The 26,150-nt window shown below is 40.4% G+C and overlaps 1 protein-coding gene across 1 annotated transcript in view; it reads left to right on the forward strand.

The window, feature by feature from the left end:
- RFX8 (RFX family member 8, lacking RFX DNA binding domain) overlaps positions 1–26,150 on the forward strand; it is a 51,535-nt gene that overhangs the window by 18,356 nt on the left and 7,029 nt on the right. The window contains exons 2-13 of the mRNA XM_026845902.1: positions 3,230–3,353; positions 6,106–6,167; positions 7,674–7,739; positions 13,376–13,439; positions 14,462–14,590; positions 14,676–14,750; positions 15,254–15,367; positions 16,017–16,167; positions 17,355–17,413; positions 22,104–22,260; positions 23,803–23,897; positions 25,005–25,119. Of these exons, the coding sequence (XP_026701703.1) occupies positions 3,230–3,353; positions 6,106–6,167; positions 7,674–7,739; positions 13,376–13,439; positions 14,462–14,590; positions 14,676–14,750; positions 15,254–15,367; positions 16,017–16,167; positions 17,355–17,413; positions 22,104–22,260; positions 23,803–23,897; positions 25,005–25,119 (1,211 nt within the window). The remainder of the gene's footprint in view (positions 1–3,229; positions 3,354–6,105; positions 6,168–7,673; positions 7,740–13,375; positions 13,440–14,461; positions 14,591–14,675; positions 14,751–15,253; positions 15,368–16,016; positions 16,168–17,354; positions 17,414–22,103; positions 22,261–23,802; positions 23,898–25,004; positions 25,120–26,150) is intronic.

The following is a 26,150-nucleotide window of genomic DNA, read 5'->3' on the forward strand; positions in this document are numbered from 1 at the left end:
GGGGGGGGGCGCGGCTGGTGTCCCCCACTCGCCACGGGGCTCGCAGGACCGGCCGGGTGGGCTTGCTACAGCGGGGGTGGGAGTCCCACTCGTAACGCTTATCGCAGTTTGGTAGGACGAAAGTCTGGTTTGCTGTAAAGGCTCCATCGTCTCGGTGGTGCATAAACGATGCCGTGAAGGCAGGGAAATTTCCCTGAAGTCCGTCTCCACCCACTCGAGGCGATGCTGCGGGGCAGCTGGTGGGACCGTCCACTCGTGGTGGGTGCCCACGAGTAGCTGCGAGGCTGCACAGCTGTTGGTGTGCTGGCATTCAGGGTGATGCTGACGTTCTCCCAGGTTAGGTCTCCTTGAGGTAAAGGTAATGGTTGAACTCCTCAGCGAGATACTTTCTGTGGTGGACTTAGATTGTCATCACCCTTTTCTTTGAAAAAAATCATCGCCTGCTGTGTGACAGCCAAAGAGAAACCAGGTTTACTTTCCCTTCTTTCCCCAAGCACAGATGAGTCCAGATAATCGGTGCTGAAGCTTTGTGACAACACATAACACCACAAGTAACAACACATACAAGCAAACTTTTAACCTGACAGCAAGTAATCTCAAATCTTTTAATTCCCCCTCTCGGTAATACCCGAGCAGCGGGAGTTAGTCTGTGCTTTTGCTGTGATACAGAAACCACTGCCGAAGGAAGGAAGGAAGGACTGAAGGAAGAGATTCATCCAAGGTCATCCAACAAGTTTCAGACACTGCATAAAACTGAATCACAAACAATCCTTGAAAGGTTGAACTGATGATTTTTTCATCACGACAACATTCTGAATCTTTCATGTTTTGAAAAAATTTAAATATTTAGCTTCATTTTACAGTTGGCGCATTGACAGATTTTGGTCCAGAAATGGTTTAACAGCAGACTTGCAAACCCATATAATGGCCTGGCTGCCACAGGTTCAGATATAACATGTGGCAAACCTCCAAAACCTGGAGTCCATGGACGTCCTAGAACCGATCAGATAACAAAACCCCCAGAAAGTGTGGATAGAAAGTCAGAGATAAATGGAGAAAAATGCTTTTCCTTTAACCTCCATCTTCCTCCCTTACCACTCTTTCCTTTTGATTTTATTGTCTTTATTAACAGTTTTGTTTCGATGTATGCCAGAAACACTCAGGTTTGAGAACCTCGGGACTAATAGGCAAGAAGATGAGCACTGTGCTCTTTTCTATGTGGATTTTTTTTTTCCTGATAGACAGTATTTCTGTATTATGTGTCAGCACTAAGAATGTGTTTGACTTGTTATTTGAAAAAGGCTGGCAGTTTAATAGACGATAAATTCACTAATTGAAATTCAGAGATATTTTGTCACTAAAAAGTTACATGCTGAGGCAAAACTATTGGCAGAAACCAGCTACTGAAGCATGAATTAATTTCTGCTGCACTTCCAGTGACTCTTGTGGTGTTATATTAAGGATGAATTTGGACTTAGGTTTAATCTCCTCTGGGACTGCTCAATTACGAAGGGCTTTGAGATGGTTGCTCCTTCAGAAACAAGCATTTCTGCCTGCTGGGAGGCAGAGCTCCGTCAGGACTCTTATCTAGAATAAATTTCATTTACCTTTCAGCCCCATGATGGGAAATACCCCATTAGTGCAGCAGATCCCATATCTTTGGTGCAGGTTCCTGCTCACATCTTGCAGTGAAGCCTTTGCTGCCAGGCGGTGGGCTGGAGGTGGTGAGTAGCTGGCCTGGAGCAGGGCACAGCTCAGCCCCGGTGCTTCGCAGCACCAGCCTCCTGGGTTGGTGGGGGGGAAAATGGAGTCTGAGAAGGTAAAAGCGAGGCATTTTGCTAGGGAGAGGGAAGCCTGGGGAAGGCAGCCAGCCTTCTTCCCTGGAGAAAAGGGAGAAGGCATGAATAAAAGGTGCGGTAGACTTCGTCAGGCTGCACAGCCATCATCTTTCTTGCTCAGTCTGTTCTAGCAAGCCGGTTTGCTGAAGACCTTATCCACTATCTACTGCCAATACAGCTAATAGAGAAAGATAAATACTGGGTCGACTGAAATCAGGCTACTAATAAAAGAGAGGATGCTGATTTAAAATCCAGCTGGCTTATCTTCTCCTGGTGATTATGAAAAGTCTGCTTTACCAACCAACTTGATTATCAGTAAAGGCACAGTGAGTAACTGGCACTGTGCTGCACTGGCATTCAGCTGATAAATTAATTAAATATGCATAAACCATTTGGTATAACGGAAGCAGAGTCAGAAAACACTGTCATATGATCAGTGTGTCATGCTTTGAAAATTAATCTCCTCTGCTTCCTTGCTCCAGCTTTGCTCCTGTATTTGTACTGCAGGAGGCTGTTATCTTCTGACATTGAAATCGTTGCATTATCTCATAATTAAAGGGTTTTTGGGTTTTTTTTTTTTTCTGATGAAGGTAATACCTTAGGCTCATAAGTAACTAAGTTTACATCTTCCTCACCTTATTCACACAAGTAGTTGCATTTACTTGACTATGGCCATTCTGATAAGTAGGATGAGTAAGTGATTTAGCCAAAGGATGAATATTTAAACACCTAAACCAGCTTTAGTACTGACAATTCTGTTACATAGTAACTGTAAATTAAAATTTTGTTCTCTTATTGAACTTGTGATAAAATCAGTGAGGTTGTATGAGAACAGGCTTTGGTCCTTCATAGTTCGTGTACTCTCTATCCCTAAACATCATATTGGACATTTTAGATGGAAAAATTCTCATCATATTATCTTTGGTATAGTGGAGAACTCTATAATTAGAAGATCAAAGGTGCAACCTATTAGAGAGATGTTAATATTTGTTGTATTGGTGTTGATTTTATAATGATATTACTAAGTGGTATTTTTTTATTAAAAACTATCTAGTTAATTTATTAGCAGAGTCTCCCATGACCTCTCTTTACACTCCAGAAACCAGGAAAGTAGAACTTAAAAAGCTAAAACCAAACATAGAATATATATATATATATATATACATATACATATATATACACATATAAGAAGTATATCTTTTTCCCAGAATACAGATTAACATAAAAATAGTAGCTCTTTTTAAATTTTTTTTATTCTATGCTTCTATAGAATCATAGTAACTGTTACAGAGTATACCATAAACCTGGTGACCTATTACAATCACAGGTTAAAAATTATTTCTTCTAATTGTGACTTAAACCCATTGTTTTTTTGTTTGTTTGTTTTAAAGGGTATCTGATAATTTCTATTTGTGTGAAGGAGGCCTTGTACCCAAATGGCTACTATATGAGTTATGTATGGGAAGCTGCAGTCCAAATGACAAGTATCGAGTAAATGCAGCCACCTTTGGAAAGGTACAGAGTAGATAGGATATATAAGATAAGAAGCAGAGATACCTAAACAGAAAATCTGGTTATCAAGTATATGTACTGCATATCAAAAGAGATTAAGTAACAGAGAAGAGTGAATATGTAATGTATTATGGTTGTGTCTTTTCCAATGTATTTCTGGTAAGACCTCTTGTGTGTAGAGTGTGGACACTTTTTACTAGAGAAAATTTCTTTGTGGTGCAGTTTATTTTCTTCGGGGAACTGGTATATGTTATACTAACAAAGACTTTTTTTGCCAGTATATTTTAGAAAGCTTTACCAGGGTAAACAGCGCCAATAAACTTGTCCTGAGAAGCTGATTCTTCTGTCCTTAAAAGACCCCTCTAATTGTTACATAATTTTGTACTTTCCTATTTAAATATACTTATGGAGAATTTTCTCCAAACACACAATAAAAAAAGTTGTTATAGAATCATCCAAGCCAAACAAATGCAGCTATAAAACCCAATCTTCTTCAAATAGTTCAATTTTTCTAATACCTGGAGGTTGATACAACCCACAGAGCAATTACCACTTAGAAATGCCAATTGCAACAAACACTCATAGCTATTCAACTTTGTTTAACAAATTAAGGAAGATAGAATGCCTTGTGATTATTTGTTACTAAGACTTTTTGTTCAGAATTTCCTATTTTACTCTAATATTATTCTATTAGTGCCCATAGTAGAACCTACTAAACATTTTTCTAACACAAAACCAAAATAATTTAAGTAAAAGTTGTACCTGAAATCAATTTCATTTGTGCAGATAACCTCACTTTATGAATAATTTATCTCAATTCACTTGAATCTATTTTATATTTTTTTACTGGCTAAGTTAAATCACACTTACTTAAAATTAAGATTTGCGTGTTCCGGTATGATTTATTATGATAGCTTAATGGATCATCACCCATCAGCCAAGCCCATGGGTTGAATGTGCCTGGCTCATGGTAGATGTCTGCTGTGAAGCTAGTCACCTTAAAATCTCTTGGTAGCCAAGGGAGAGAAATAAGTTACATACTGTTCCTCTCACCCTAAGTGGGCCATCTCAGGCAGCCCAGATGAAATGTGCCTCAGAACTGCCTGTTTTTCTCCACTGACTCCAGACTCTGCAGCAACTAGCTTAGACACCTCCACCTTGTAACCACGTAGGTAAGATTAATCCCATCCTGTCGGTACACTTTCAGGTGCCCCAGCATGATTGAGTTACCACCTGTAAGCTAAGCCTTCTTGTGGTTTAAATTAATGCATTTTACTTTTAAGTTGTGACAGGCATGTATGAAGCATGAGTCTGGTCACGCAGAAGAGCTTAGCTGATGAGACATAGCTGCTATAGGCTGGTGCTTGCAACTGTTTGCTCACAGCCTTAACCCACCCAGTGCATTGCGGTGCAAGTTAACATATCCCAAGTGAGCAAGCTGGGGTGAAGCTCCCCGATGTCTTGAAATGATCTATCCTTCTGCAGCAGAAAGTGGGACCATGCAGGAAAAGGCTGAGGAGGGCAGGAACTGCAGCAACCCTAGTTTAAAACTAAAGGTGCACATGGAATTGGTTACCACAGCCTAGCTAATGGGCTGAGATATTAATAATTCATCAAGCTGTAGTAACCTGACTGCATTACGTGCATGTAGACTGTAAGGACTTTTGCAGTCAAGCCCCATGTGAATCAAACTGTGATGATTTAAGACACTACTAGTCTCATCTGCCATATCCCTCTGCCCAAATACACCACCATCTCTTCAGAAGAGGTAGTGGGAAGTATGTGTCTCATGCCACAGAAGCCCCAGTTTCATAGGCTGTCCTAGGAGAATGGGATTATGCTAGAACACCAGTTTGAGAAAGGGAGCAGCTGGGGTTGGTGCATGCAGAAAGGTGCAAAGAACAGGAACACTCCAGCACTGTTGTAACTGGAGGTGCACATTAGTGTGAGTTGGGAAAATTTGTCCTTTATCAGCCTTTTGGACCAGCAAAGTACACTTTGCATGGAGTCCAAGCTTTGCACTGCTGAGCAGAGGCTCCTCTTGCGCCTCACTAATGTTGAGTACTCAGCCCTCTGTTCCTGCTATATAGGAAATGTTAGCTCCAGCTGTCCTGAGTTAGTCTCTGTCTTCACGGAACAGCTCATGCAGAATAATCATAGTGAAGTGCATTATTACCCTGACAGTATCTTATTACTCTGTAGGGCCTAACCTTAACAGACACTATGTGACCTCAGTTCACATTGACCACCATGGTGGTCAAAAGTTGCTTTGCAACTTGATGATTCAGGTCTTTTTAAAACAGATACATCAGGCCTTATCCTGCAACTACTCCTTGCAAGACTGAGTAGGTAGGTGAAGTCCCTTGTTTAAGCCCTACTCAAATGAGTAAGGCTTGGAGGACTGGAAGAGTACTGGAGAACCATGGCACCTTCAAGTTCCCCTAGCTGATATACCCCACCTGACTGTGGGTGGTCTCCTCATTTATGCACTGACCATGTTTAAGTGCAAGGTAAAACAGAGTAGTCTAAAAAAATTCCTGAGGGAGGTAATCCCTTAATTTACTTAGGTTTTGATCCACAAAAGCCTGATTGAGTTCAGTTCAACAGTTACCATTTGAGAGGTAAGAACAGGTATTAGCCTGCAAATGGTAGAAAGCAAAGGAAGTGATTAAGAAGAAAAAAATGTAGCAGATATATTTTCATGTTTTAGAATGAATTTGCCAAGCATCTCTAATTTTCTGTTTGTTTTTTTCAGCTTATTCAGTCAGTTTTCCCAGGTCTGAGGACAAGAAGACTGGGCAGAAGAGGGAATATCAGGTATTGGTTTGCTTCCTTTTGTTTAAATAAGCTGTTTATAACTGTTCTAATAAAATTTTTAAATGGCTGAATGTTCAGCTCCAGCACTGTAATACAGCAGCTGAATTGTTGGTTGCAAGTCTTTAATACATTGCAAGATCCAAAGTGATTCATGATGTCACCAAGTACATTAAAATAGAGTTAATTCCATGAAAATTACGTCAGAGCTGCTTTGGTAGGGCATAAACTCCAGATCAGACTGGTTTTAAAAAAATTAGTGTTCCAATTTGTACTGGCTATTGTACTGTACAGCATGGCTTGCATGAGGCATCTGCCAGACATCACAACCTTACTCAGAGCTCTTGAGACACCAGGTCAGAAAAGTCTGGCTCCAGGATGCATGGGGGTGGCAGCCGTGATTAATGTCTGTGTTGTGCTTTTCATCCTTGCACATATCTGTGGAGTGACCCAGCATGTACTGGTGGTCAATGGAAATGTTGTAAACAGTTGAAAACCATTCAAATCAGACCTCCTCAGATCCTCCTCCTACATGTGCTTTCTTTTCTTTTCCCTCTCTTCTAGAGCACAGAGATTTCAATACTCTTTCATTGAATCAATGTCCAAATTTATAATCACACTCTGAACATCCAGACTGTAAAAAAGGATGTTTTAAGGGCATTGAGACTCAGTAATTTTACAAGAACTTTGAGTATCTGTCAAGTACTTGCTTTGAGACTAACATGCCCTTACTTGATCTGAGACTTTTCTCCACTAGTCTGGACTTGCTTGATCCAGCAAGATCCTTTATTTTGGGAGTGCCTCACCACAGACACTCCCAGGCTTCTCTTCATAGCTTTCAGGATTTGGGACAGTACATGATAGTTCCCAGCCTCCATGCTTTCTCTTCCCATCAGCAGAAGGTTACCATCTGCTGGCTGCCAGTGGCCAAAAACCCCTGCAGGGGCGGCTCCCCTGGCTTCCCAGGGACCCAGCCTAGGAAGAGCCAGCTGGTAGCATCTGGGTAGCCTGGATGGCGACTCCGCTGCTCACCGAGGTCAGGATAAACCATAGAGAAGATCTGGCAGGTTTCTTGGCTTTTAGTTTGTCATGACCACTGATGGGCCAGCCAGTCCCTAAGCTACTGTGAATGGCTGCAGAACAACTACACTAAATCCTTCAACTTCCATGGACATACGGGGTCCTTTACCAGCTCAGACTCTGGGCCCTGACTTTTCTAGCTGATGTCTAGAAATCTGTTGCACCCCATTTCCTGGCTTAAGTTTTTTTCATTTAGAAGAAGGTATTATTCCAGGACAAAAACTGTTAAACAGAGTTTGTGAAGAGTTTGTGCAATTATCTTCTGTTAGGGAAAATAAATTTACAAGAGAATTTAAAAAACAAATGTCGCTTTTTTTACTTGACCTTTTCTTGTTTAAATAGAATGGTAATCTGCTTTCAAAGGAGAAATATGAATTATCTGCTGACTTGTTGAAAATCATGATTGTCAGGGTTTTTTTTATTTTGTAGGTATCATTATGATGGAATAGCTATCAAGGAGAACTCTACCTTTTATGCACACTATTACTCTCTTCTGTGTGAAAAAAATGATTACAGGTTTGTTTTTTAAAATGTTTTAATCATAAAAAGTCATATGATGGTCTATATATTGTCTGTCCATAAAAGTCTGTAAATAATTTTTTAACACTGACAACAGTATTATATTTTTCTTACTCTTATACACACAATAAAAGTGCTGTGCCATTAAGTGCTGCAACCTAATAGACAAGCTCCATTTTGAAAACATGCCCTGCCTAATCGGTCTTCCTTGAATTGGACATTTTAGCCCTGTAGACCTTAAGAGCAGGAACTCGTGCCAAATCTAAAATATATATTGAGACTCTAATATATTTTATATATTATTATAATAGGATATAACATAATATAACATAATTATAAACATATCGAAATAGCTTCATGACATTGTAGCATCTTCCTTATTAAATAGTAGGCTGAAGAGACATGTATTAAAGTATAAATGACTGCACTGTTTTGAAATGCAATCATGCTATCTGGGGTTTTTTTACTATATGAAACAATGAGGCATATTACTTTGAAAATACTTCCTTCACTTTATTTTAAAATTTCGATTTTAAAATAACCTATTGTAAGGGAACAACAATGAGAAAATGTGTAAGACAAGTATAAACTGAAAAACAAAAAAAGTCTAAAAATAATTGATTAATGTAAGATACTTTGGCAGCCTAAGGTGTAGACGTGAGCATGGTCTGGTTGTGGGCAGGCAAGGAAGAGCTCTCATGGTTAAGCTCCTGGTTGAATTAAATCACAGGCTTGCGTTTCTCCCCAGAAAACAGGAAGGGAAGTGCTGCCACTCCATAACAGTTTTACACTCCTTTTAAATGCCCAGGAGAGGAAAAATAGGTGAAGCCAATGCCTTGGAGTTTGGAGACCAGACTTGTATCCTCACTTTTACAGACTGGTACATTACTTTGATGTATATGTGGATAAATTCTGTACTTTGGCTTCCATTCTTTAATACAAAGATATAGTATTTTTCTATAGCGTGAATGTTAGAGGTATACAGGTCAGCCTGTTAAGCACCCAGGTGTTCTAGTGATGATGAAACTGTTCCAGTGTCTGTGATATTTTATATTATAGTTACTTAATTGAGTACATGTTCTGCAAGAGCATGTAAAAAGTATACCCATAGGTTTGTTGCCTTGATGAGTTTTATAGCAGAGTAATGTTGCAGAAGTCCATAGAGTGACAACGGTAAAGAATGGGACAGGGTAGAGGATCAGGTTCTGCAGATGATCAAGTGGCAGTTGGTTGTTGTAAGACCAAACAAATTATTCATTGGCAACTCAAGGATCGTTTCCTATGAGACCCTTACTGAAGTGGTATTCCTCACTACCTGTGCACTCAGTATAACCAGAACAGGCCTAAGATTTGACATCCATAAGAGGGAAAGGTGTTGGCCACTGTTCCAGTAACATTGCAGGTCTCTGGCTGAGTCTCTGATGGTCTTCAAGGAAAGAAAGGTGCTTCCCTGCAACGTCACTTGAAAACATCAGTCTTGCTGGGCATAGTAGGAGAGCTGCTAGTTCTGGTCATAGAATAGATGAGAGAGAACAGAACAACTTGAATTGTTGCTCTTTTTCCTCCCAGCATAGAAACATGAGGAAAAATTACAAAAGGTAGAGGGAACCAAGGAAGCGATGTTGGCTAAGTCTGGGCCAGGTGCACAGACAAGGACTTTAGCCATTGCTGGGAGCCAGAAGCACCACATATGCCAGCACAGCTTCTGTCCTTGGCCTTCCTCATGGAAACCAGCCATGTTCTCTGATGGGCTGGGGAACATGCTGTAGCCCATGCTTAACCATGGAGAAGCTGCTGCACTGTCTGCAGGCCTCCCTTTCCTCCACCAGCTGCCAGGGGTGTCTGCCCAGACTAACTCCTAAAAAAATATATTTATTTTGGTCAAACCAAGGAAAAAGAGGTGTATTCCAGGGAAAGGGCTGACATCAACCAGCCATCGAGTGATCCTGATATAGTTTCTTGAGATAACTTCCCAGATTAAAAAAAAAAAAAATAATCAAAATATAATGATTGTATTCAGACAAAGATAATCTTTCTAGTTGCAATAGTAGAAAAGTCTCGTAAGGACAAAATTATCTTGTCTCATGCTTCCTTCATTTAAGACAGTTTTATGTACTAAGCTGTTGTGTGAAGCCAGACACCTGAAATTAGAACAGCTTCCACTCTAAATGCAGCCACATGTCCCTGTCCCAAGCCAATATGCGGATCCACAACACCTGGGCAGCTGGGTGCCACAGTTACTTCTTAGTATCTGATAAAGGACAGCAGGAAAAAATAGAGAGAAAGCAATAAAAAAAGCACAAAACACAGCCAGAGAAGCATGAGTAACACAACTCCGAAAGAAATAATTAGGTCACATACAAAATAAGCAGCACCTTCAACCCAATAAGTGAGTTTGTTTCCATCTGCAGTGAGTTTTGGATGTTCTTTGCAAATAGATAGGAACACATCAAGAAAATACCTCATCTTTACTGTCCTCTCAGTAGGTTTCAGTACTTTTTGAAATGAGAATTAATTTTTTATGATCCAATGAAATTGATAAAACCATCAATGCCAAATTTTAGTGGTTTTTTTTTTTTTAATTAGAAAATTGAAATTTAGAAAAAGAGTAATGAAAACTTGAAGACTTTTCTACCTGCAGGAACAACTTCTATTCTCATGGAAGTAATCATATAATTGCAGCAATTAACTTAAAAAAACTTCTCAATTTTTGAGAGTGTGTTGTTGTGTAAATTTCCAAAATACAGTGAAGAAGATTTTAAATATACCATTTTAGTGCAGTTGAAAGGCTGGCCTGTGGACCAGACCCTGCTAATGGGATATACTTGTCTGGCTTGTTGCCATTTCCCTGTCAGAGACAGGAGATGCCTGTTGGAGTAGTGAACATGTCCAAAATGACTACTGCTCCCTCCCATGCCTGAATAGAGTTCAACATGCAGATGTTTTTTCTGTTGCACCCACCTGAGGGAAAGGTGGGGCTGGGAGCCTGGTTGAGAAGCCAAGGCATCCCCAGCCTACAGGTTGGTGAAGAAAAGGATGGTTTCAAAACTATGATCCTCTCTCTCTAATTACTGAAAAGAATATTTCTTGACCATATTGAGATAGCTGGCAATTGACATGGTGCTGGCAGTGAGGAATTAGACCCGTGCAGGATCTGGCAGGCTGGGAGCTGTGCTTGTTGGTGTCATAGAAATGGCAGTAAGATTATAATAGTTTGCCTTTGACTACAAAGAAGGCATTTGCCTTTTGGTAGTAGTGGGGCCTCAGATGTATCAGTTGGCTGGGTTGGAATGAGTTCACACGAGGAGTCATGAGGATACAGCACCTGTGAGTCGACTCATTTAGAAATCTTGGATTTTTTTGAGATATGTGTGCCACAGCTCTGATGATGATGTTATGAATGTAGTGTAAATAAACACAACTGTAATCAATGAGGTGTCCAAATGTATTATGGAGATTTAAGGGAATATGGTATTTACTGATTTGCATTACAGTAGGGTGCCCTCTAGGAATGGGAGCTTTGAGGACAAGCTTTCCCTAAAACAGTACTTGTTCTGGTACAGCAGTGTTAAAAAAATGCTAGCAAATTTTGGTTTTGTAAGAGTTACTGTATGATTCTAGTAATAGGGAAGGTTTGGGCTTCTGACTTTCTAGTGAAGCAAACCCATGATTTTTTAATTTAAAAAAAAAAATCTGATCTGATTCTAGCAAATTAGCTTTTCTAATCTCAGTCTAATCTGACAGACAACAGCATACATATTCACAACCCTCCCTCCTTTCATTTTTCCTTTGTCCTTCCCATTTGCCTTCTCTGTTAGTCTTTCTGTCATCCCCATCATTGTATTCCTCATTTTAGCTCTAGTTCCCACCCCATAGCATCATCCAAACTCTGCAAGAGATATGTTGAGACGCCTTGTGATTTTGCCATCGCCTGTTTTACCCTTATCCCACCAACATCCTCTTTTGTGTGCTCTGTCTTTATTCAGCCCATCTTTACTGAGGCACTGCTCTTCAGGGAAAGTGAGCAGCTCTGTGTGTCAGCTGAACACCTCTGTGGGTACCGGGTGAGTCCAAACCTCATTTGCTAACAGCGGGAGCACGTAGATGTTAGCTTTCCACAGGTATTTGCACATAATCATCACTGAGCTCCCGTCTGGCTGCTGGGGCGCAGGAGGACCCACGCAGCACCCCTTCTCACACCTCGCCATCCCTGTGTTGGGGGGAGCGGGGAGCCAGCCTGACGCGGGAGCCAGCCCACTGGAGGAGAGCAATGCTGATATGTGTTGCCATAGTAGCAGCAGAAGAAGATACAGCTGGCCGCCTTCTCAGGGAGAGCAGGAGCTGGAAAATATTCATTAATTTTGTTTCACAGGCTTTAGAAATCTGCAGGAAGGACCCATTTGAAAGAAGGGTTATGAAACATTTCTACTTACACATTCTTCCCTTTGTCCGGCCACCAACCCTAAAATATCTGGGAGAAAGAGTCAACAGAGTTCCCAAACATACCCAAAGTGAATGTTGTGCCCTGTCAGTCAGTTTGGTTGTTCCACTGGAGCACTACCTTCAAGGCAGAGAGCAGTGGTGGAGGGAAAAGTAATTTTTTCAGGTGGCAAGGGTCAGTCCTATGGACGGTAGAAAAGTGAGAGGAGGCATTTTAAGTGGCTTGAGTTTTCAGGCAGATAAGCTGTTACATTTTGTCCTCTGTCCCTTCAGGACGTATGGTGGTACCCTGGTTTATAATACATGACAGCAGTGAAAGCCAGCAGCCAGGATCTGATTTGATAGCCTGAGTGTTAGAACTCACCAGTGGAAGCACATTTTCTACAAAGCCCCTGCCTGTCACCCTTCAAAACAGCCGAGTCCAAAAGGACCCTGGAGTTTGAAATGCCTTCACAGACAGCGAGCAGGTGTCAGCAGCAGATGGGGGCTTGATTGGAGGAATCCAACTCTCACAGCACGTCCCTTTTACTAGCAACATTGCCTCTCCCTCCTGTAGGATCAGCCTCAACAAAACGGGCAGGGAGAGAGGTAGATGGTAAAGCAAGAAAGCAGTCTATTGTGCCTGCATCCCTGGCTTTTCAACCAAAAGCCAGTGCTCAGGCCTTTGCAGGTCCAGGTGAATTCTGACCATGTGCAACATCATGGCATGTTTGCAAATTAAAGGGGGAAAGGCAGAAACAGAATTCCATCTAAACTGATATAGGGTGCAGAAAATTTAAACTGTGAAATCAAAGCACAAGGATGATTATGCTTTCATTATTTGCATGTTTATCATTATCATTATCATTCCAAATAAACTGCAACTACAAATACAAACCCACTATTTTGGTGCAAGAAGTTGGAAGACATTGCGCTGTTAAATGGCTAATACTTTGCCATCTTTATAATGAATGGTTCGGTTTTATCTTAATATTAAGAAATTGATCTCCAGACTCGTTAGAAAATCATGGGGCTGCTGAATGACAGGAAGGAGAGTGGGGTTTGTTTCCCAAATGTGATGCTCCAATCTAGTGCACTTTATCCAGTGTGAGCTCATTTTCTTACTAAATACAGGATAAATTGGTGGGCTTTTAAAGTTGGGTTTTTTTTTTCTGTTGTATATTTTACCACAGTGGAAACGCCTGCAGTTCTGGAGATGCAGCTGGTTACAAGAGCAATAGCCAAAAAGAAAGAACAGTGAGTTTCAGATACATTAGACTTATAACAAAATGTCTGTCTGTGTGCTTAATTAGAAATGCTATATAATAGGTCCTGATGAGATACAGTTAACCCATCATCTTCTTCAACATAATCTTTGTCTGCATAATCTCACTAAATGCTTCCTTCCCCCACTCCTACTTCACCTGGTAGCTAAATATTTTTGTTGTCTTAACGTCAGCTCAAATAATTTTATCTGTGCTGAGAGCAGAAATTGTGGCTGACAGCCCAGGTTTTGAGTATTATGGGAGTTAGTGGGGCACAACCTTCCTTGCCTGAGGCCTGCGGTAACAGACCCTCATGCTGCTGAGCTGGTGTCTTTTCAATGTGCTCAGAGTCTATTGGCACAACAAGTATTTAAATACTAGGAAATGATTAATAAAAAAGAGCGCAACCCCTGCTCACTGAAAAGGGTAGATGCAAGACTTAACCTGTGGCAGTTCTCCCATAAGTGTGCTGTCATGGGATGGCTAGATACTGAGGTTGTTGGAAGTCAGCCAGCAGAGCATGAGCAACAAAATTATGTGGACCAAAGTGAGGAAAAAAGGAGAGACTGGATGTCTGTCTTATTTTTACGGAGCACTCGGGTGCAGTAATGAGTGCTCTGAAGTGGATGTAATGACAGCTGATGAGGAATGTGCCGTCACCCCCGACAGCAGAGCCAACTATCTGCAGCCTTATTTAGAAGGTTACAACTGTGACATGAGTGCTATGGAAAGACGATATGTGGAAGATATGTATAGCATTAAATATTCACTGGTTTTGAAAAGAAACTCATGTACTGTTTAGGATTTAAATATTTAGTCAGCCATGCTTGTTTCTTTCATCCACCCCTACTTTCTAAAAAAAAGGACAAGCATTTCTCTGAAGAAATACATCTTATTAAAAAAATCATGTTATACAATTTCAAGAAAGTACTTAATACCTTTAACATAACTGACAAGATAATTGTGATTTTTTTTTAAATTGTTCAAAATAAATCCTGCTTCATTGAGAGCAAGAATTTGGACTGTTCTTCATCTGTCATTTATCTGAAGATTGAACAAGAGGAATATCAATACTCTTGGCCTGAATTCAGCACAATCTCTCTTTCGGAGCAAGAGCTAGAGATGAAATACTCCTATGAAATGGTACGTTCAAGTATATGGTCAGCAAGTGAGTTAGCTCTTTGCCTGCGTGATCTTTCTGTACTCTTGTTTTGGTTACCTTCTCCAGGTACAGCTTGCCAATGACTACTACAGACATTGTCAAGATATTTTACATATGGTGAGAAAGAGCGAGCTTGATAAGGTATGCTTTTGATTTAATAACACTCATTCTGATGACAGCAAACAAGTCTAAGGATACAGTTGTTTCTGTGTAGCTTATTGATGGTTTGATCTAAGGTAGGTGATCATTTATAGATAAATGAGCATTCAGTCAAATGGTCTGCAAAGTCTTAATTAACACAACATGCTCTGAGAATCTGAGTTTGTAGGCATATCCTGAGCACTCCAGGCACATCAGCAGGTCTGAGCCCAGAACAAAACACAAGGCCATGGACACATACCTTTCGTTATATCCACATATCCATGGCACAATTTGTTTCTCTCTTCTTTCTTATGCTGCCTTGTGAGCTTCAGCTTGTTGCCCCAGGATGCTTCCACTTACGCTGGAGCCTGGCCAGGATGGGGCCAGGCAGAGCCCAGCTCCACTGTCATTCTTTTGCTTCTGGGCTTATCTGTGTTCTTGTACTGAATTATGTTTCACAAGTATAAAATCAGTGAAAATTCATAAAGGACTTTGCGCAACAGGTGGAAGACTGTATCATGTCATTCTGGAGGTTTCTGCAGCCTGAAAGAATAGCACTGATGTCCTTGACAGATGTATGCCAGCTGTTCAAACACTATGATAGGCATCTATACAAGGTACTGTAAGCACACTTGTTTGTTGTAATTATGTTATTAAGTGTTTATGCCTTTTTGATAGCTCTACCTGAGGAGAAGAGCCAGCTGTTTCTTGCATGCTGTACAATGGGATTTTTGTTCGTACCTCAAATCTGTTCTTTGACTTTTTCTGAGACAGCACAGTATGGATTTTGAAAGGAGACAGTGGAATTTGAGTTAACTTCTGTTTTTCTCCTATATATTCCTTTGAAACTCCCTAATATTAATGGAGTCCGCTGTTATAAATGTGGTCTGTGGTTCTGGCGTGAGGTTATGTGACTGAAATTTCGACTGCTAACTGTTTTCCAAATTACAAGAGTTATTTTTCCTTTGAGAACACTACTGCATTTCTTGGCGACATCCCATGTAGAATTATGCAGTTTTCTGATCAAAATAATTTGATTCTTGTTTACAGCAGGTCATTAAGTAGCGTCTAGTAATTAATTGAGAAAACTACACTTATTGTTAGGATCTTTTTCCTTCTACTAAATAAAGGTAGCTTAGCTATCGTTTAATTGGAAGAAAAAGACAGACTTCTTTACAATTAAACTATCAATACAATTTTGTTTCATTCAGCTGTAAATATCTGTAGTACACCAATCATGTGCAGCTCCATTAATTTGTATTCTAGGAAATAGAGAACATCCTATTTCATGATTTCCTGGAGGAGGTGCCTGTGCAACACATGAACTCAATCAGATTGTTCAGTAAAAATGTTGAACTTTGGCTGCTTAATGCTTTGGAAGAGTTTCCGTTACCACTCCAAACATCCAAATCTCAAGGTACGTGTGAGTAATAGAGAGATTTTCATAAAATAATCCTTGCTTAAACTGCACAGAAGATTGTATTACAAGACTCTTACAGAAATCATTTTTAAAACACTTTTAGCTGATGTAACCAGTAGTAATGAGGAATAGAGTTGTTGGGATACAGTTGAAAATAAATAGTCTCAGATAATATGTGAGAACAAATTTAAGACAAAATTATTCCCAATTCATGATAAATTAAAGTGTACTTGAATCTTTTTAAAGATCTGTCTCTCACCATGATCGCTTTGGCTGTGTAAATGACTGAATAATATGCAGTCTGCCCTCTGAAATTTAGGTATTGTTCTGTCTCTTCACTTTGCAAGTGGTTTTATGCAGATAAATTAATTAACGGCTATAGTGCAATACAGTGTAAAGGGAAAAAAAGCCATAGTCCCATAGAGAAACTATGGCTCTGGCATTTCTTACATTTGAATGCTTGACAGAGCAAAGTTAGTAATATGTTTTTAACGTGTGTGCATGGAAATAAATGTAATTAATCAGCTGCAACCCTCTGTATATACATCCTGGTCTTTCTGGTTTGTACAAACTTCAGGGAAACAGAAATTTTCACTTGAAAACCATTGTTTGTCTACAGGTTTGTAAGTTGCTTTATATTAAATTTCCTTGTAACTAAGAATCAGTTATTTTTATTTTATTCTTAAAAAGGATATTCTTGGACCATGCTTGATATAATTACAACACATTATAAACAGGAGAAGATAGAACCAAAGAAACAAACTACTACTAACAGTGCTACAGAATTATAGATGCATAAAGGTGTAAATCCAAGCACTCTGAACAAAATATAGGAGGTTTAGAATTAACGTTGCCTTCATTCACCTTAAACCATACACATAAAAGTCCTGATTAAGAAGTATTTAATGTAAAAAAAATATTGGAACGATTTTTCCTGTGTGTTATGGGTTAACACATTTGCAGTGAAGGAAGAGTGGTGACCTGGGCAGCTTCTGCTTGCAAGCTTTAAACGGCAAGGGTGCCCAGCCCATAACGCTGGCTCAGTTGCCCCCTCTGTGCTCTTCACTAGCCTCCATAGCTCCCCTAGGGATCTACTTTCTAACTTAAAAGATCGGTCTTTATTAACATCTTTTAGACTGTAAAATATTAATGATATGAAACATCTGCCTCTTCTTCTTTAACAGAAGTTACACTGTTTATAAAAAGACTCGGGAGAAAGACAGACCTTTGTAACATTGCCAAGGTATGTTCCGGAATCCGTAAAACAAAAAACCTGGGCATCTCATTCACTCAGGCAGTTTGGACTATTTATGAGATGCTCCACTGTAGGACAACAGCAGCAGCACAGGTGTTCTTAGCTGTATACTGACCATGGTCCAAATCACGCTCACCCTCCTACTCATCTCTTCCCACACTGTAAGTATGCTGAGGGGGCCGTTTCCTCCCTCTGGGTTCTGTGACAGCCTCTGAGATATGGTCAGTGGTCCCCCATGGAGAGAGAACACAGTAGCCAGAAGGGTCAGATGACACTTTCCAGTATCCTTGCTCAGCCATGCCAAAGCCAGTCAGATAGGACATGCTGGAGCTATTCTAAAATTGGTTTTATGCAACATCCTGATCACTCTCTATGACGAGTGCTGCAGCAGCCTGCACAAGGGAAATCACTAATATGCTAGCTGCAGTGAAACTGCAGGGTCAGGAAGCCGACCATGAAGTCTTTAAGGGCACAAGACCCTCACCTTTTTCATGGATCCCAGGGGTCAGTTGGCACAATCTCATCCATCCTCTGGCAAGACAGTGTTGGAAAGATCACTGCAGGGTAGCATCCTCTGAACTTTGCTCCTCAGGGCCATTACTCAGATTAGCTTTTTTCCCTTGGGAAGAAAGAGACAAAAATCTCTCTAACAATATCTCTGGCTGCTTTTTGTTCTACAGTATCATTCTTCTCAGCTACAGAGATGTATTCATGAGATGCATTTTTAACCTTTTGAACACTGCAAAGTAAATTGTTTCATTTACATTTACAATGTGCTGCATTATTATGAGGGGCTGCACCCACTCTGCAGTGTTTCTTCCATTGGTGTCCTTTGGATACTTACAAAACCTTGGGTTGTGAGGTGGTCCAGGCCATGACAGAAGAGATAAGTCACAAATAAGGAAGAAAGCAGAAGAGAAAAGGTAGTTTATGATGGTATAGTCTCTCCTCTCCTTGAAACAGCAAATACAAGACTTTTCCCAACATGCCACCTGGCTTAAATCACTACATTGTGTCCCCACAATAATGGGGAGGAAGGAAGGGAACTGTGGCTTCTTGGACTGCACAGCAGTGTCATGTTCTTCCTTAATAAATCATAGAATCACAGAATGGTTTGAGTTGGAAGGGATCTTAAAGACCATGTAGTTCCAACCCCCCTGCTGAGGGCAGGGACACCTTCCACTAGACCAGGCTGCTCAAAGCCCTGTCCAACCTGGCCTGGAACACTGCCAGGGAGGAGGCAGCCACAGCTGCTCTGGGAAACCTGTGCCAGTGCCTCACCACCCTCACAGGAAAGAATTTCCTCCCTATACCTAATCTAAATCTACCCTCTTTCAGTTTAAAACTGTTATCCCTTGTCCTATCACTGCATTTGCTGATAGAGTCCCTACCCACCTTTCCTGTTGGCCCCCATTAAGTACTGGAAGGCCTCTGTAAGGTCTCCCCAGAGCCTTCTCTTCTCTAGGCTGAACAACCCCAAGTCTCTCAGCCTGTCCTCATAAGGGAGGTGGTCCATCTCCCTGATCATCTTTGTGGCCCTCTAGACTCGGTCGAGCAGGTCTACATCCTTCTTATGCTGGGAGCCCCAGAGCTGGACACAGTACTCCAGTATCTTTTATTTATGGGAAAACTTCACCACCAGCAGAATACAAAACACACACGTCACTTTAAAAAAGTTTTAAAAAATAAAAATCATAATGCACAAGGATGCCTAAGTTGACTTCTGTGAAGTGTTGCACACTTACAGTTCCCATTTACTGCAGCAGCCCCTGGAGATACTAAATACCTTAAAAGCTCAGCTTCATGTACTTCTAAACAGTGCTTCTTATGCACTGAAGAATGTGATCCAGCAAGACTGCAAATACCAGCTACTCCCAGTCATTTGCATTTGACTTACATACTCAGACTTTACATCACCCTCCTCTGCTCAAGTCATGATGTCAAGTGCTGGTTGTAGCTTTTTGAGTCTTCCCTGCCTATTCCTAATGTGCAGAAAAGCTGCAGAGAGTCAACGCTGAATTTACACCCTCAAGATTTAGGGCAAGAGAATTGCAGCCTAGTTGGGGGGAATTCTCTAGCAGTGGCCTCTGGCTGCTTTACATCCCCTTTACACTGTTTAACCAGCACAAAGTGAACCTAGCAGACCTGAGAGTCAGGGTCAGATCTGTGCTTACAGCTGAGCACATTATAAGCCTTGTTCTTGTTCATGCTAATGAGCTCTTGGCCCTGTTCTCAGATGTAAATGATGTTTGCACCTTCTCTAGAGTCTCCTTAAAATACAAGGGAAGGGCAAAGGAGTTCCAGTATACGTGATGATTAGTCCCACTGGCAATTTAAAAACAATGGTTTCGATAAGTGAAATTACGTAAGTCCCATAAATGAGTATCCCCATAGTCTTTCACCAGTCACACAGGCTCTATTACAACTTCTACAAGAGATTTTGCCAAAGCCATGGATACTGGGCTCCAGCAAAACAGGATAGGAAACAAATACCAGATAAACATTCTCCTGTAAATGCATCCTCCTGTTCAGTGAACACCGGAAGATGTTTAACCACAGGCGTTTACAATTTTCAGCATGTGAGAAACATGCAGATGCTTCGAGGGGAGGTGGATGTCCCTCCGAAAGGACAGCTAAGTGTTTTGGTCAGTCTGACATGATCCTAGGCTTGTGTAGACTCATATCCCGTTTGCTCTGGTGGCTCTCATCAGATGCTCATGTGAAGTGGGTATAAGTAGAGTAACTGACGCCTCAGTCTTCCTCCATTGTACTCTTCTGGCTTCCAGCAACCTGAGATGAAGGTTATATCCACATCTTGGTATTTAATAGCTTGATTTTGGCATCCACAACATCTTGGGGTAGTGAGTTCCAAGTCTGATGATTTGTTGTGTGAAAAAATACTTTCTTCTATTATTTTAAAATTTCTACCCTTCTTCCTGCAATACTTCCTGCAAACCTCCATCAGATCCTTCCTCAGTTATTTCTGTTCAAAGCTAAAGTTTATCTCATCTTCTCACATAGGAGTCATTTGATATTTCTAATCATCCTTATTAGTTTTCTCTGTCTAAAATGCACCTGGAATTTCAACTAGAGAATGATGGTCAAAGCAGGTGAGAGTGCTCCTAATGAGAAGTACTACAGAGGAGCTGTGCAGTTGCAGCCTCTGAATGGTGTAACCACACTGTCCCTTGTACAGTACTTTGCAATAATTCAGCCACTTGGTGAGAAAATGGGAACAATTTTGGCAGGGTCAACATTCAAAAGAAAAAAAAGTAACTTTCCCATCATGTGTAGATAAAGCAGGCTGACAGCTGCTACTACCTGGACATGCAGAAGTAATTAGAGCATAAAAAGGTGCAAATTCCCTGCGAGAAATGATGCTTGTTATTTCCTGGGGCTGATTCCTGCCTCTGGTAAGCTGTATTTAAGTGTTGTCAGAGCTAGCTCTCAGTCATTGAGAGAATTATATTTAGTATGGTGAAGTGCAATGGCTAAAGGGACCAGTGTAACCTACTGGGGCATGGAGTCAGGCGCTAGCAGTGTACTGAAGGTGCTGCCCCTGGTAGTTCCCAGCATTCAGGTCAGGTGTTCATGTTGGAAGCAGCAGCTCTTCTTCTGACACTGCAAACTCCAAGTAAAACCGAGTAAGAATCAGAGTGCTTCTGGTATTTCAGTAAAGCTAGCAGAATAATGAAAAAGAAAAATGGCTGTATTATGTTTGCAAACAAACGGGCAGCCATATTCACTGCTGCTTGTGGGGTCATGATAAGCACCTGAAGAACGGGATTTGTTTATGAATCCAGAAGTTTTTCTGAAGTTTACAAAAAATATTTTTCCTCTGGAAGGCCCAGCTGGACATGGATTATTCATAGAAAAGCCTAAAATTCAATAAAGACTTTAGGATCTTACTGATTTCTGTATGGAAGTGAGAGACTAAATGTATGGACTAACAAATTTTAATGGATTCAGGTTTAAATTCCTTCACTGTTTTCTTAATTTCATCAAGAATCTGAAGGAATATTGTGTGATAATAGCAATTAATGAAAAAGAAAAAAAAAGTGAAGAGATGAGGATCAAATGTTAAGCTGAAAATTGTTTGCAATATCTATGTGTGTAATACTTCTGGGGACAAATATGAAGCCAGATTTGTTCATGAACAATTCACAAGCAGACAAATGGGATAAAATCCCAACTAAGATTATTTTAACTAATACCGTATTTCTAATGTTATTTTTCCTTGACAAAACTTGCCTTTGAATTTAATTGAAACATGTACTAAGGACAGGTAACATCGAGGAAAAGTGAGCCCTGATACACCATTCCATGTTTTAGACAAAATACCGTTATTTGATCCAGCTATAATAACTGCAGGCAAAACCAATTGCCCAGGCAGTTGCCCAGATACTTCAAGCATGTTAGCCTTGTCTGCTAGATCACAGACAGCAACACAGAGTGTCATTGAAAATAATATCTCCCAGAACAAAAAACTCTTGAAGACAACTTAAGATTCATCTCCCTTATTTTTTTCCCCAATTTGGAGACTGATCACATAAAGTCTAGTACTGAATAAGGAAAGCTTTTTGACCAAGTTAAGGGGTTGAGAAAATGAAAGGCTTTAACTGTTTTCTTTAATGAGAAAGAAAATGAAAGGCTTTAACTGTTTTCTTATTATCTATAGACAGTGAGAGCAGTCTTGAACAGCAACAGCAATGTCACTGTTCTGCGATCAGAACTGCATTCTGCCATTGATCAGGGATATCTGGATGTGTCTGGAAACTTCTTTCAAACAAGTCTTAGGAATCCAGAGGAGCTGCAGTATGACATAGAACTCAAATGTAATATTTTTTTTCTATATTTTCAGTCTATCCACTTAAGCCCTTGCTTGCCATTGTTAAAGCTCCAGCATTTCCCTGTGTTTATTCATGGCATCTGCCCTAATGGGAAATACAGACTTGCCGTAACCCGAAGTACTGGAAAAGAGCCAATTAAATTGAGAATGGAGCATGTAATACTATTCTTTTAACTTTAAAGGTTAGGAATGAAAGGCTTTCCGTTTTGACTCTCTCTTAAAGCTTTCTATGGCAGCAGGAGGGGGGATTGTGTTACTAAATGATGTATCTTCCAGAAGGCTGACAAACAGGGATATTAATTTTTTACCTTTTTCTTTGACAAAAACGAAGTTTCCAAGAATTGCATTTCTCAATTTTCCTCTGTTATTAATCAAAGTACACAAAATAATTTCTTGTGGTCAGATTTTAAAATATTTTATGCTGAACTGGATGAGGACTATTGGCCTTTCAGCTTTCATGTCCTTTTGCTGTATTACAGCCTGTGGGATCGATGTGCTGCTGTAAATACACAGTTTGTATGCAGCCATGAGATAATGCATTTGCCAACTTAATAAAAAGGGATGGGAATGTGATGGCAAGTTAATTCTTAGATTAATGGGCTGCCATTTAAATTATTAACAAGAGACAGGCAAGTTGGACTAGGCTGTGCATGGAACTGATGGGGGGAAACCTCAGTTCTTTGTTCTTGGCCCACCCCTGACTTGCTCACTGACAAGGGATGTGCCACAGCCTTTCCATGACTCCTTTCAGTAGGAATAATAATTTGCCTTCTTCACAGAACAATCAGGAGAACCATTTAAATATTTATATACATCATAAAATCAAAACCACTGCACAGAACGCTTTCATTACATTTACTCATTATTATTAATGATGATCTTAGTTTTTTCCATGGTGGACTTATTGCATTCTCTGTTTTCAGTGCTCTTCCAAACTGTTATTTATAATAAGCAAGGTTTCACAGAGCCAATCCATATGCCTTCTTGAAGGAATATGTCTCAGTTAGAAGGGTGTATAAAAGGTACATCACTATGGCACCTTTTGGCACTGGTGGGTTCCAGTGTTTGGGGGGAACAGCTTCACTGATATGTGGCAATATTACCTATAATTCTGTTGGTGTACAGAATATTCTGCATTTTCTGTTATTGTTTTAAAATGGTTTTCTCCCCCTCAACAGATAAACCAAGATTTTTTCTTCTCAACACATAAAATCTCAGATAAATAAGTTGGTATTGCTAACCAAATTCCAGCTTTCACATTGGAAGTGTTTATTCTTGACACCTTTGCCATGATGACTAGATCGGTGCAGATATGGTGGAAATGGACATAAACGTGAATTCTGACTGATTTCAAAGTAGGGTACTATTCCTCACTAAAGGAATAGTATATTAATCAAAATGCTATAGACAGATGTCTTAATATTTTGAGCTAAAGACAGAAGAAAAACAAAAAAAGCTAAAACTGCATCAACAAACCGAAAAGCAAGCCAATCACTTCAAGTAATGATTTTTCTTCTGTATTTCATAGGTTTGTACGACTTAACATGTTTGCTGAGACCTGACATAGATATTCGGGTTCTCCTGGACTGTGTGTCTTCAAATCTTCAGGGTTTTGTCATTCAGGTATAAAATTAATTTAATAATTTCAGAAAAGAAGGAGAGATCCCATCAGTTATCCTGCTACATGCTGACTGTCACTAATCTGCAGGAACTACACTGTACACTAGCAACCTGACCAGACTGCAGATTTGCATTAGAAAAAGGGGGAATTAATTGGAATACAAAAATTCCATCTGTGCAAACAAACTACAAGCATATTTCTGCGCATTATTTCTGTGCATATATCTACTTGGGCAGTTTCAGTATCTGGTCTCATTTCATAGACACATATTATAACAGTCCCTAGTAACCCAAAATTCAGAAGAAAAATGTTAGTAAAAATGAAGAGAACACTTCATGATTCCCGAAACTGTTGATTCAAGAAACTTTTGACTTTTAGCAGGTGGTAGGAGCGTGATAATTTCTAGTACAGTGTCTCTAGCTCTTGTGAAAGGTTCAAGTATGATCATCCTTGCATGTGCACCTTTCCATAGGTTACAAACTCTACCACCCCTGTTTCATCACTGATTCAGAATTAGCAATAGCTTGATGGTACCACTGCATTCAGTTGGTTGCCAGACCAATTAACTTGAGTCTGGATGGTGGTAAAGTGGGGTTCTTTTCCCTTTCTGAAGAAGCAGAGTAAACTGTACCTCTTTGGTTTGATTTTTTTTTTTTTTTTAATTAAGAATAGCACTTTGAGGTTCTGTGATGCCTTCATCTCATAGAACCCTCACCTACCTCATGGGATAGCATAGAGAAGATGGAGTGGGCCTTTTTCTGTAGGGTTCACAGTTATAGGGTATAAGTCAACAGACACAAGTTGCAGCAAAGAAAATTTCCAAAAGATAAAAAGAAAAAAAATTACCATGAGGTAATTTACCCAGAAAGGGTGTGGAATCTCCATCTTGGAGGCTGGACAAGGCCTGAACTAAGATGGTCATGCTTTGAGCAAGAGGTTGGATTAGACAGTGTCCAAAGATCCCTTTCAACTTAAGTTATTTTAGGATTCTAACAAAAAACCTTCTTGTTCCATCTTTGTTTGCAGTTTGTATGGGGAAATACTCTGCCACACAATAAGGAATTATTTTAACCAACTTTTTTATAAAGAATTTTTTTCTCTATCTGCAGCCAAGCAGGAATAAAGAGGAGTTTAGAAAACTGGCTTCAGATTTCCAGTTGAGATGGAACTTCTTATTGAGTGCAGTAAGCAAGGCTATGACCCTCAACGGTGCAGACGGTTTTGGTGAGTGGGATCTTTGTGACTCTTGTCCGACACTACCCTTTCAACCCTGAGATGGCAGAGGCACCAGATCATTTTAACTGACATAAATTCAGGCTACAGTCAATGGGGGCATCACTTCTTCCTACTCCCTTCCTTGCATCAGGCAGCACCATTCACCTGGTGATGTGGCTAGCCAGGTCAGGGAAACCAAACGATTAGTTTTCAGCATTGTTTTTTGATCCAAACTCTAGGGTGAGCATAACGGAGGAAAATAGGAGCATGCAGCCGGAGATGGCGGGAAGGGCAGGACTCCCTCTTTCGGCAGAAGCCATCATTTGCCAGTGGAAATATGGGGAACAGCAGCCTGAGGTGTGAGCCTCTGCTCTCCCTCCCTTCAAGAGCTGCACACCCCAGCAAAACAGTGTGATGGGGAGCTGGGGCTGCTAACATCCCAAACTATAAAAACTCCAGATCTCTCAAGTGATAGCTCTCAGTCCTTCAGGTTCTTTTTGTATAACACAGCCAGAGCAGAGCCACTGTGATAATTCTTGCCTTAAAGTCAATTACTTCCCCTGACAACAGCTATATGATCCTTTTCCTTATACCTTACACCGACACAAGTGTCTGCCTAGCCAGCAGCAAGACTGTTTAAGGTGTTCAGCTGACTGAAAAAGTCACTCCTTTAGCTGAGTTAAGTTTTCTGTCTGTTTTAGGGCTCTGAGCTGTCAAGCATCAAATCCATCCCACACCAGTGCAAGCCAAGAGAAGCGAAGGGACTGTGCAGTCACATTCACTCAAAGTGGCTTGAAGTGGTAAAACCACATCCTGAATCAGTTCAGTCTCTTCCATTTCTGTATTGCATCAACCCTCCCTGCCTTTCTCTTCATTTGTAAGACCTTTCAGAGGCTTGCTCTCTATTATTCAATCTGCAGAAATGCACCATCTCCTGTCAGTAGCATCTGATCCCAACCTGCATGAACCGCTTTTTAGATTTTCAAAGGAGCACCTTCATATTTTTTCTTCTGTTGGATGGGGCTTCACACAAATACCCA

Source organism: Athene cunicularia (genome assembly GCF_003259725.1).
Source record: "Athene cunicularia isolate RWA chromosome 1 unlocalized genomic scaffold, athCun1 chr1_part1, whole genome shotgun sequence".
Lineage (NCBI taxonomy): Eukaryota > Metazoa > Chordata > Aves > Strigiformes > Strigidae > Athene > Athene cunicularia.